General features: G+C 44.5%; 1 protein-coding gene across 1 annotated transcript in view; it reads left to right on the forward strand.

Moving 5' to 3' along the window:
• The window catches only part of Catsperd (cation channel sperm associated auxiliary subunit delta), a 39,889-nt gene that overhangs the window by 2,074 nt on the left and 25,030 nt on the right, over window positions 1-12,785 (forward strand). Inside the window, exons 2-7 of the mRNA XM_051177239.1 lie at window positions 297-351; window positions 534-610; window positions 1,689-1,761; window positions 3,431-3,548; window positions 5,142-5,206; window positions 9,686-9,799. Coding sequence (XP_051033196.1) covers window positions 297-351; window positions 534-610; window positions 1,689-1,761; window positions 3,431-3,548; window positions 5,142-5,206; window positions 9,686-9,799 — 502 coding nt within the window. The remainder of the gene's footprint in view (window positions 1-296; window positions 352-533; window positions 611-1,688; window positions 1,762-3,430; window positions 3,549-5,141; window positions 5,207-9,685; window positions 9,800-12,785) is intronic.

Below are 12,785 nucleotides of genomic sequence, written 5' to 3' on the forward strand. Positions count from 1 at the left end.
TCAATGCTGTAGAACTCGCAAAACCCTTCGAATCACTAAGACTACACACTGGGCAATATTTCCAGTGGCAGCATATTAGGAAAGGGCATGATGGCTCAGAGATTAGAACACTGGCTGCTCCTGTAGAGGACCCAGGTTCAGGTCCCAGGAACCACAAGGCAGCTCTCAGACCCAACGCCCTCTGCTGGGCACATCAGGCACTGTATGCAGCCAAAACACGCACACAAGGAAAATATTTAAAAATAGAATAAACAAAAAGCTAAAGCCTGATGATTGCTGTATTTTGATCCCTCTAGGCAGCGCAAAGTGAGGACCGGAAAAGTGTTTGCTTCTATGCCGCTAGCTAGAGGGGTAGGTGGCTCCTCACACTCTCCTGTTCCTCCATGGCCACACAACAGGTGTTCCTACTATTTTTTCCCCCTTCTCTCAATCTCAGTGACCCAGAGTGGGGCCAAGAACCCAAGCTCTGGTCCTCCTGAGTACTGAGGGGCAGGCTGGGCCTCCTCCAGCTGACGGATCTGTGCTGTCTGCAGGACCAGCTGTTCCATGCCTACCCCAACACATATGTGCTCAGGAACTTCTGCAAGAATAACATTGTCCTGTACCTGGGGTGAGCTGCTTCCTTCCTCCTCCCTGCCTTTTCCCCCTGCCTATCATTTTTTCAAACCTCAACCAGCTCTAGCCCAAGTTGTTAGTGTGGCTCAAGTTAGAGAATCCTAGCTGGGCTGGCTGTGGATATAGACAGGAAGACCTGGGCACAGGCAAAGCATTACCACTTAGAGGACAGGTGCCAAGCCTGTGGCTTCCACCAATCACAGCTTGACAAAACAAAACAAAACATTTTCTCGCCTTAAATTTTTTTGTTTTGCTTTTCCAGACAGGGTTTCTCTGTATTGCTTTGGAGCTTGCCCTGGAACTAGCTCTAGGCTTAAAATTTTTTAAATTGCATTCATTTATTTATTTGTGCGTATGGCTGAGTGCACTACAGAACCAATGTAGGGGCCAGAGGCCAATTTGTGGGGAGTCACTTCTCTCCTTCCATACTGTTAGTTGTGGGGATGAAACCCATGTGGTCGGGCTTGGTGGCAAATGTTGTAACCACCCAGCCATTTTGCTGGTTCATGTTCTTGTTTTTGTTTGTCTTTCTAAGACAGAGTTCCTCTGTGTAGCCCTGGCTGTTCTGGAACTCTCTGCAGACCAGGCTGGCCTTGAACTCACAGAGATCTACCTGCCTTTGCCTCCCCAGTGCTGGGATTAAAGGTGTGCACCACCAACACCTGGCTCTGTGTGCTTGTTTTTATAGACAGACTCTGATTTGGTATCCCAGGACAGCCTCAAGCACAGGAGTGGATTGTAGAGTGCACCACCACTGCTGGCCTCCGGTCATAAACGCTTTTTTTTTTTTTTTTTTTTTTTGTAACTGGGTCTCATGTAGCCCAGGCTAGCCTGAACTCTTGATCCTCTGGCCTCAGACTCTAGAGTGCCAGGACAGCAGGCCCCTGCCACCCCACACCTGCCTTATTTCATTTGTGGCCATTTTGTCTCTATGTCATAAAAAATAAAAAGGAGGTAGACACAGTATACCATTCTGGGTGACTCTGGGCTGGCAGGCAGCTTAGAGAGGAGATGGTCTTAGGCCACCCAGCACAAGAAGCTTCCTGATTCTAAACTTTTATTTTTTGTTGCAGGAGGAAGGTTTTTTTGTCCAAGGACAACTTTGAGAGCAGCCTCCCACCACTCATCATTCCCAAGTCAATGATGGTAGATATTTCTCCAACAGAGAAGACTGTGGAGTTTGGGGCGTGGGTCTGTCAGCTGCCAGTCAGAAGAGAGTGATGTCATTTCATCATTTCATTCTCCCCTTCCCTCCCCTTCCCATCCTCCCTCCTTTTCCCTCCTGTTCCCTCCCTTCCCCTCCTCTCCCTTTCCCTCCCCTCTCCTCCCTTCCCTACCCTTCCTTCCTGTCTCCTCCCTTCCCCTTCCCTCTCTTTTCCTCCCCTTCCTTCCCCTTCCCTCCTCTCTCCTTTTCTTTCCCTTATTTTTCTTTCATCCGTGTAGTTTTTACATTTCTCCTTTTCTATTCCCCTCCCCTTAAAATGTTCATTTGAGATTTTGTTTATTTTTATTTGATGTGTATGGTGTTTTGTCTGCATATCTGTTAGTGTACCATGTGCATGCCTGGTGCCTAGGGAGACCCGTGGAGGGCTACGGATCCCCTGGGACTGGAGTAACAGGTGCTTGTGAGCCTCTGCAGGTGCTGGGAGCCCAACCTTAGCCCTCTGCAGGAGCAATTCATGCTCATAGCCACTGAGCCTCTTTCTAGTCTCTCAGAGGAGTTCCTGCTGAGAAAGAAGGGTGCACACAGGTCGACAGAGACCAACTTTACCTTCCTAACTTAGCATCTTGCCAGATAATTGCAGACCCAGATCCCAGTGTGGACGAAATAAATGATTTAGTGGAGGATGAGACAGCTCCATGAGTCAAGTGAGGATATGACTACAAATTGCCAGAATACATAGAGAAACACGGTGTGCAGAGGTAGAGAAGGGAGGGGGGGGCTGTTGCTCACTGGTCACCAGCCAAACAGACAACTTCAGATTCAGTGAGACCTGACATGAGAAGATGAGATCAGAGAAAGTTTGGTGGTTGGAGCACTGGGTTCCATCCCCAGCACCCACATGGTGGCTCACAACCAGCTCCAGGGCATCTGACACCCTCTTCTGGCTCTTAGGTGCCCAGAAGCATATGCCAGATACACATAAATAAAAAAAATAATTAATCGTTTTGAAAGCTGAATTTACTTTGTGTATGTGAGTAACTCCATGTCTGTCTATGCAGCAAGTGCATGCAGTTCCTGGGGAGGCCAGAAGGGGGCGTCCGGCCCCCTGGAACTGGAGTTACAGGTAGTTGTGAGCCGCCTCGTGGGCGTTGAGAATGGAACTCTGATCCTCTGGAAGAGTGGCCAAAAGGCAGGAGGGTCATACGTTCAAGGTCTGCAGTATACATTTAAAAATAATAAGTGCTAAGAAAAATAAGGTGGAGTGCTTCAGGAAATGGTGGAGGTATTAACCACTGACTTCCACATGTGCACAGGGAAACATGCCACACACACAGTAAATAAATGTCTGCTGCAGGGAGTGGTAGTGGTTCACTGCTTTGATCCAGAGCTTGAGGGGCAGAGGCAGGCAGATCTCTGAGTCAGCCGAGACGACATAAGAAAATAAATAGCGAGCATTACTAGCCCAAATCATTTTGGGATCTGCCTCTAGAACAGTTGAATCCCAAACTAATGTCCTAACTAGCTGCAGCTACCAGTACATACTTGTGATGACTCCTGACCTGGGTACCACTACCCAGCTCTCTCCTGCCCTCCCTGTGAACCGGAAGAAACCCGCTGTGCCTACATCAGGGATTTTGTCATTGTTCTTAGGTGGGAGTAGCATCGGTCACAAGTGCTTTATTTGCTTCTGATTCTGTACTACTGATCGTGGTGAATCAGAAAATCATCTCCTACAATTACATCACGAACACCTGGAGTAAACCTACAGGTGTGTGGTCCCCTGTGCCTGCAGCAGGTCTACTCCGATCCACCCTGTGTCTGTGTCCTCTGCTGTCCCTGCTCCTTTGCTGCACCTTGTCTTGTTTTGGAGACAGGGCCTTGTGTAGCCCAGGGGGGCCTTAGTCTAGCTGTGTAGCCAGGGTGACCTTGAGCTCCTGCTCCCCCTGTCCCTCCTCTGTTGCTGGGGTGGCAGGCACACACTACCATGTCTGGCTTATGTGGTGCTGAAGCTCTCCCTATTGAACCCCAGCCCCATTTCAAAGTTTGGTGTTTTGTTTTGTTTATCATATTGTATTAGTGTTCACCTGCATATCTGTCTGTGTATCACATGTGTGCAGGGTCTGTATCACATGTATGCAGTTCCATGCAGGCCAGAAAAGGGCATCAGGTCCTATTTTGGAATACTTGTTTAACTGTGCAAAAATATGTTGCATTTGTTTAACTATGTAAAGATGTATTGCATTTCAAATTTGTTTTTTTTTTCTTTTATTGTATATGTAATAGTGTTTGCCTGCATGTGTCTGTGAATCCCATGTGTGCAGTGCCCATGCAGACCAGAAGGGGGTGTCATGTCCTGTTTCAGAATATTTAACTATACAAAGATATGTTGCATTTGTTTAACTATGTAAAAATGTATTTGCTGGTTTACCTTGCCTGCCTAAGGCACCTGATTGGTTTACTAGAAAGCCAAGTGGCCAATAACAAGGGGGGAGGTAGAGGTGGGACTTCCTGGCAGGGAAGAGGAGACATTTAGGCTCTGGAAGAAAGAAAAGAGAGGTCAGGAAGATGCTGGGGCCTGTCAGCCAGACAGAGGAAGCAGGAAAGTAAGGCATACAGGGTGAAAGAAAGGTAAAAAGCCTGATACCAAACATAGATGAATAGAAACAGATTAAATTACTTTATAAGAGCCAGTGAGCCTAAGCTAAGCCTGAGCATTCATAATTAATACTAAGTCTCTGTGTCTTTATGTGGAAACTGGTTGGTGGCCAAAAGAAAATCCAACTACAGGGTCCCCTGGAACTGGAGTCACAGGTGGCTGTGAGCTGTCATGTGGGTTCTGGGAAGTGAACCTGGATCCTGTGGGGGAACACCATTCTCTAACCACTGAGCCATCTCTCCACCCCTGTTTTGTTTTGAGAACTGGAATCACTCTGTAGTGCCTGCTGGCCTCAGATTCACAATCCTCCTGCCTCAGCCCTAAGTCCTGGACTAACAGGCATATGCTGTCATGCCTGGCCTGGCCTGATACTTAACTTTGGAGAACTCAAAACTTGTAGCCAGGGGTGTTGGTGCAGGACCCTCAGCATAGCATCTGGGGTGTGGAAGTCAGGAGTTTCGCAAGTTGGATGTCAACCAGGGATGGGTAGCCAGTTGTAGGCCAATGAGATCCTGTCTCAAAAACAAAAGCAAAAGTCATAGCTGCCTATGGCTCCATCTCCAGGGACACAATACCCTCTCTTGGCCACATCATCAGGCATCTGAGCTATGTGCATACACACACACACACACACACACAAATAAAAATTAAAAATTCACACATGTATATTTACAATGTATATATTTTAACTTTTTTTCCCTTCAGGTATATCAAGTCCGGTTTCACATGTTAGTGGCGACACTTGTTGTTTTAATAACCAGTTTTGCCTGGTAAGTTGGAATCTTTATTTAAAAAACACATTCTATTCTAAGTGCAAATACTTAGGAATGACCTAGGAACTTTTAAGAAGGGGCAGCCTTAGGTAGTGTCACTTCCCCGCACTCAGAGGAAGGCTGACCCATGAGGTAACCTCCTGTGGGAATAACCAGACAACAGAATTGAATTTATTATTGTATTTTGGGGTGTTTTCTTGGTTTTTGAGGCAGGGTCTCATATAACCCAGGCTAAATATGACTCTGAACTCCTGATCCTCCTATCCCCACCTTCAAGGAGCTAGGATGACAGGCATGGAAAACTGTAACCATAACTCTCTGTCTTCAAGTCCCTCAAAGACCACAGAAGGATAGTATAAACTCTAGAAATGACAGAGACAACTCACTGCCTGGTTACCCAAAGTTCTTTTGTAATCTTCCATCTTTAGCCCATAGGCCATAGTGTATCTGGCAGACTCTTCAGCAATGTAGGAAACTTTAAACTGTCTTTTTGTATTGGCGGTTTATCAGTCATTTTTCTCTGTGTCCTGCATACTGTCTCGCAGACTCTTCCATGAAGCAGGAACTCTGTAGCAATGTCTATCGTGAATCAGCAGTCACTTTTCTGTGGGCCCTGCATGTCCAGTTTATATAGCACAAAGTCAAACAGTCCAGACAAGAGCAGTATTTTGTCCAAATGGCTAGTCTTGCCATATTGGAAGTAAACTCCATAATGAGTTTCTTCAATATTCATCTTCATCTTTCTTTCTGACACAGGTGGTGTTGCCAGGAACAATTATGTCTCATTGTCAAGAAAAACCCTAAACCATTTTAAATGCCATATTCTGTAGGTCTTTGAAAGATTTGAAGAATATCTATCTCAAATACATCTCTGTGTATCTTGAAAAACCTAACTAACTTAACTCTAAGCTTTGACTATCATAGGTAATTATCTATAATCTGTACTCCATTATACATTTAACTAAGCTCAATAAACACAATACCTAAACAAGAGGAGAAATATACATATCACCTTATTGACCTTAAATTGTATCAATAAATGAAAATCTGTTCCAAAACAAAGTATTCATATCTATATCATAATTCCCTTTTTACCTTTAAAAAGATATTGGTTGTGATCATTAACCATTTATAACCAAGTCCATTTAAATGAAAACCAACATTTATAAACAATATTTGGGAATTTGGGCGTCGTTCTTTCCAAACTACTTCCTGTTGATAGGGGGCGCTGTCATGGGGATCCTAAGAAGTTGCAGAAATCTTGGCTGTAGTCTTCGAGGCTGCCTTGTCCAAGCTGTTTTGAATGTTGGATCATCAGCGACTGTTTTAGGGGGCCTGGCTTGATCAAATCACATTAGTCTGGAAGGAATCCACAGCTTTTGGGATATAAGTAGATTAGCCTATTTCCTTGAGAATTTGAGTATGAATGAGATAGTATTTTACAGCTTACATTGTTATGTATTCCTATGGTAAGCTATGTAAAATTAAGTTTATATTTTGTTATATTGTGTTAAATGTTTCCACTTATAATATTTATGCACATTATTTTTTACCATATTCTATGTATGTATACTTTTCTTGTGTTCAAGACATTTTGTATATTGATACAATTTGGGATATTTATCTTGCTGCCCTTTATAGTTCTACCTCTTGTCTTGACACTTATACTCTACCTCTATTTTAGGGATTTACATGTAGGTATATGTAAATAGTTATATTGTTTAAGTATTTGTTCCTGCTTTACTCAGGAAAGTTTTAATCAATCTTTTTAGCTAAGTTCCCGAGTATTACAGATTATCTTCACTCACATTTCCTGTACCTATGAGATTAGTCAGATATAGATGCTTAATCTTCAATCCTTCATAGACATGCAGAACATGGCATTTAAATGTTTTAATATTAGTACTCCATTGACATGAGACACTGTTGCTCCTGACAGCACCGTGCATTTTCCCGAAAATATGTTGGACACTGTTGTTGCTCCTGCTGGAGTTCAATCTCGCCTCAGCTAATGGCCTGTTGGGCATAAAATTGCCCCCACCTTGACCACTGATTTGGACATGCAGTCCTATGTGCTTGCAGGAGACAAATATAGAAGACTGCTTGACCTTGCCAAGTCAGGGTAAGACAGCCATTCTATTTCCCTGCTGTTGTTGTGGTCTGTCAAGTTCTCTTGGCCTTAGCCAAATCTGGGTGTACCAACGTCGCTGTGAGACCTAGGGTGACTGTTCAGGTGGCTTGCTGTTTCTGTCCTTGCTGCACCGTTTTGGAAGTTGTCCATCCGCATTTCCTGTCTACTCTAGTATTGTTATTTTCCTTCTCAGGTCTTGATGAGGTTAAAGATTAAACTATCACAACTATTATTCTCTCTTCCTAGTTAGATATATTAGGTACTAGACTTACGTTTTCCAGCTTAGGACAACTCTATTGTAAACTCCATTATGCCCTCACCCTAGGACTAGATATGTAGGTCATTTTGTTCTCGATTTTCCTTTTCTTAGAGCACACTTGTTATTCACTGTTTTGTATATAGTTTTGTATTAAGCCTAAATCTTTTCTTTAGACTAAAAGGGGAATTGTAGTGAGGTAGTCCTTCTGTAGCACTGACCACGCCCATTGGGGGGTGGAGCTATGGGCAGAGGTGACCTGAGGAAGGAGGTCGGAGGGGGCCAGGAAGGCGCTCTCTTTCTGGCGTGACTCGGACAGGAGAGGATCGGGTTGAATTTCCTGGTGTTCATCTGTCTAGGTTGTAAGTTATTTCTCCCTGAATAAACATCTATTCGACTTATTTGTTTATCCTGATCCTTATTTACCGCAATACTCAGGCTTGTCCCTACCCTACTCTTACATCTTAAATGAACCCATTTCTTTCCTCTCCATTCTGCCATATGGTGTCACCTCTCTTTCATCTTGCATCTCCTGTGTCCTCTCTGTCTCTGGCGACTCCTCTGACTCCACCCTTCTTCCCTGTGTCCTTAGTCTGGTTCTCCCACCTAACGTTATCCTGTCCAGCCATTGGCCAGTTGCAGGTGCTGTCTGTACAGCCTCACGTTGCTGCACCATATGTCGGAAGCTGTCTTTGCCGGGCTGCAATTGGAACCAGCCAAGTGGCCCCAAGTTTGTACCTGAGTAGGGGTGTGTGGATGAGGGAAAGGATAGCTATAGACGATAAAGAAAGACACAGAATAAAGGTCAGGAGAGCAGATCAGTCAATACTGAAATGCCATGAGTTTATTTTTCACCACTCTTATATAACTTAACCAAAAAGGAGAACATGATATCACGTACATGGACTTTTCTTCCTCCTTTTTCTAAGGGTTCAGTAACCACACCTCAGATTCAACTTCTCTTTCCCTAGCCTTGAGGGTCAGGAGTATCCACACCTCAGATCAGGTCTGTTGCTATTTAGAATAAGACAGCCAAGCACCTTACTGTGGCCACACCTTTGACCTTTAGATGTTATGTCTTGCTGAGGACAGTTTTTGAACTCTCTGCCTTTGAGCCAAGATGGAGTGCAGCCATCTTTATGGGCACTGACAGCCAGTTAGCTCTATTCAACTAATCACAGCAACGTACATTCAGAGTGTAAAACTCCACTGTAGTTACTGTCCTATTGTTGTGAAATACCACCGCCAAGGTACTTACAGAAGAGTTTGTTGGGGTTCCCATTTTCCAAGGGTGAGTCCATGGCAGCAGGCAGGTGTAGTGCTACAGCAGCTGCTGGAGACAGAGAGAGAGAGAGAGAGAGAGAGAGAGAGAGAGAGAGAGAGAGAGAGAGAGAGAGGAGCGCTAACTGGGCCTGCTGTGCCCTCAAAACCCAACCCACAAAGGCCACACCTCCTACCCATTCCCGAATAGTTCTACCAACTGGGTACCAAATGTTCAGACGGATGAGCCTATGGGGGGTAGGAGGGGGACAGTCTCACTCAGATGCCATGGTGTATGACTGCAAACATGCAGGATGTGGCCTTGAGACTTCAGCTGCAAAATTCCCCAGAGACTCACTCTGTTTTGTGTGTGCATCGGTCTCGCACCCCTTTGGAGTGCTGAGAATTTGGTTGTTTCCACTGTTTGATTGTTAAGCAAAGCTGTTTCAAGTACTCTGCCTCAGTCACATGCTCCCACTAGGTGTGGCATCCATATGGTAACCTAAATGGTGAGACCTCATCTCTGTGGGACATGGGGTCAGAACACCCTGTGAACACTTACTTGTATATAGGTTTCCATGCAAGTACAAAGCTGTCCATTTTTTTGGATCGGATGCCCAAGAATAGGTCAGCGAAAGTAATCCTTAGGTACAGCCAAGAATGACCTAGAATTCTTGACCCTCCACCTCCCAAGCTCCAGGGTGTGGGCGTTTGCCAGCATGCTGAGTTTCAGTAACTCTGGGGACAGAGGCTGGGACCTCCTGCGTGCTTGGCAGTCACTGCACCCACTGAGTGTTCTTGTGACATCTTCTGAGTGTTCTTCCCACAGGAGTTATCGAATAGTATTTTTGTCTATTTTCGTGGTGGTCAGCTGCCTAGGACCCAAATATACTTCTCTGACAATGGAGGATTCTCGTTCCAGTCCCTGCCTAGAGAGAGGCTGGTAAGTGGCCAGGGAGAAGGGATCATGGTGGAGGTGGATCTGGGGAGGCCCCACGCTTCCTCTGGTTCAGTGGGTAATTAATGCGGAGGGCAAGGAGAGACATTTGCCTTGGTGCTGTAGCTATAGTCAGTGGCTCCTGTAAGTGACCCCCAAGTCGTACTCCTTCAAGCTGTCCTGATGGAATTCATTGGCTCAACTTGACACAACTTAGAGTCATTTGGAAAGAAGTCACAATTGAGAAAATGCTGTGAGGCATTTTCTTAACTGATGACACAGATGGAGCAACATGGATATGGAAGGAAATGCTGTGTGCAATTAATACATGTTAACTAAAATGACAGGCATGCCGGTGGACAGTGGCACATACCTTTCATTCCAGTACTCTAGGAGGCAGAGGCAGATGGATCTCTGTGACTTTGAATCCAACCTGGTCTACAGCGGGAGTTCTAGGGCAACCTGGGCTTCACAGAAAGACCCTGTCTCAAAAACCACAAAACACAAAACCAAAAACTGGCAGGCTTGGGCATGAAGCAACTCTAGTCTTAGCCACTGAGGCATGCCCAGCAGGAGGATTAGCTAACTGTGTGAACCTAGGGCCAGGCAAGAAATAGTGAGACTCAAAGTCAGAGTTTAAAGACAGACAGACAGACAGACAGACAGACAGACAGACAGACACACACACACACACACACACACACACACACACCATAGGCTGCTCTTCAAGAGGACCTACATTTAATTTCCAGCATCCACTGGAACTCATATCTATCAATACTCCAGTCCCAAGAGATCTGTCACCCTCTTCTGACCTCCACCAGTACCAGGTATTTGCTGTACAGACACACATGCAGTTAAAACATCCATATACATTAGGAAAAAGACAAAAACAAAAGCTATGTCCATTCAGGACCCAAAAAGGTGCCTGTCTTAGACTTTCTATGGTTGCTATATCAAAATACCCAGGACTGGGTGATAGATGAGGAACAGAGTCCAGCTGTGGTGTGGAGGCTCACAAGAGGCTGAGAAAGGATAGCAAGTTCAAGTCCAGCCTGGGCTAGAGTAAAACCCTGGTTCAAAATAAAAAAAATACAACAGAACAGAAACTTGTTTCTCATTATTCTTGAGGCTAGGAAGTCTCTCAAGGTACCTGCTAACTCTACTGCCAAGATGGCTGCCCTCTAATGCCAAGATAGCATCTCCAAGCTGTGTCCTGAAAGGAAGCCAATGTGAAGTGGGGGAGGGCGCATGACAGAAGAGCAGAAGCGAGTAAAAGACCTCAAACTTTCTGTGAGAGGAAAGCTGTGATTTGAGTATGATGTGTTCCCCAAAGTCTTGTACAGTCAACATGTAGCTGGTTCTTTGTTTGTTTGTTTTTGTTTTTTCTATTTAGGGGCCCACCACCCCACTTTCAAATAACTACATGGAAACTTATTTGTACTTATGAATAGCCAGCCTTAGCTTGGCTTGTTTCTAGCCAACTTTTCTAACTTAAATTATCCTGTTTCTCTTTAACTTCATTTTGTCTCTGGGCATTTTATCTTTTCTTATTCTGTATATCTTTTTTTCCTTCTTACTCCATGGCTGGCTGTGTGGGTAGGTGGCTGACCCCTGGTGTCCTCTCTATCTATCTATCTATCTATCTATCTATCTATCTATCTATCTATCTATCTATTTCTATCTCTATCTCTGCATTTCTCCTCCTGTTTATTCTCTTGGTAAGACAGTCCCACCTGTCTCTCTCTCCTGACTAGCTATTAGACATTGAGCTTTTAATTTTTTTTTTCAGGACAGGTTTCTCTTTGTAATAGTCCTGACTATCCTGAAATTTGCTTTCTAGACCAGGCTGGTCTCAAACTCTGGAGTGCTGGGATTAAAGGCATGTGCTACCATTGCCTGCCTGCCTTTTAACTCTTTATTAGACCAATCAGGTGTTTTAGGCAGTCAAAGTAACATGGCTTTCTAGAGTTAAACAAATGCAACATAAAAGAAGGCAACACGTTTTTGCATCATTAAATATTCCACATCATAAATGGATGTAACACATCTTAAACTAAAATTCCAAAACATGAAGGTTTGAACTGCTTAGATGTGGGACTCTTGGGAAGTGATCAGATTCTGAAGGCTCTGATGACTAGCAAGCAAGAAATCTTTCCCATTGCAGGGTGGTGGCTCATGCCTTTAGATCTCAGCACTCAGGAAGCAGAGGCAGGCGGATTCTCTGTGAGTTTGATGTCAGCCTGGTCTACAAAGTGAGTTCCAGGTCATCTAGGACCACACAGAGAAACCCTGTCTCTGGAAACAAACAAAACACCTTTCCCACTATAGCTCCCTTCCTCAGTCAGATAATCCACCAAAGTGACAAGAATATGACAAGTGTATTTGGGAATCCCGCTGTAAGGGTGGCACTCTAGTAGGTTAATCATATCACAGAGATCCTACTTTTTAATTGGTTTTTAACACAGGGTCTCGTGTGGCCCAGGATGGCCTCAGACTTGCCATGCATTTGACTGAACTCTGTGTCAGTCAATCTATGGAAGATAATCTCAGAGGCAACAAAATGTGTGGTGCCTATTAGGGAAGGAAAACACAAAAGTCCTCCTGGATTCATTCGAACATGAGTGAGTCCAAATTGGAATCCTATACTTCTCTCCCTGTATATCTGTTGGTCTAGCCTGTGGTACACTGTGTGTTGTATGTGTCTCTGCCTACTTGAGTGACTGTTCCCATGTTTGTCCCTTAAAGAGGGCTTTCTTTTCTGTATTTATTGAACACCATAGAAAGCAATTAGGGAAATGAGTGAGGGTTTCTTAGGCTATTGTTTTTGTTTTAAAGACTGGCCTCAAACTCACAGAGCTCTGCCTGCCTCTACCTACTAAGTGCTGGGGTTAAAAGTGATCAGCATCATGCCCAGTGGGTAAGAGAGTCTTTACATAAATCTCCAACATAGTTTGTGAGGCAGAAGCCACTTCTTTCTTTTTTAAAAAGA

Source organism: Phodopus roborovskii, unplaced genomic scaffold, assembly GCF_943737965.1.
Source record: "Phodopus roborovskii unplaced genomic scaffold, PHOROB, whole genome shotgun sequence".
NCBI classification, from domain to species: Eukaryota; Metazoa; Chordata; class Mammalia; order Rodentia; family Cricetidae; genus Phodopus; species Phodopus roborovskii.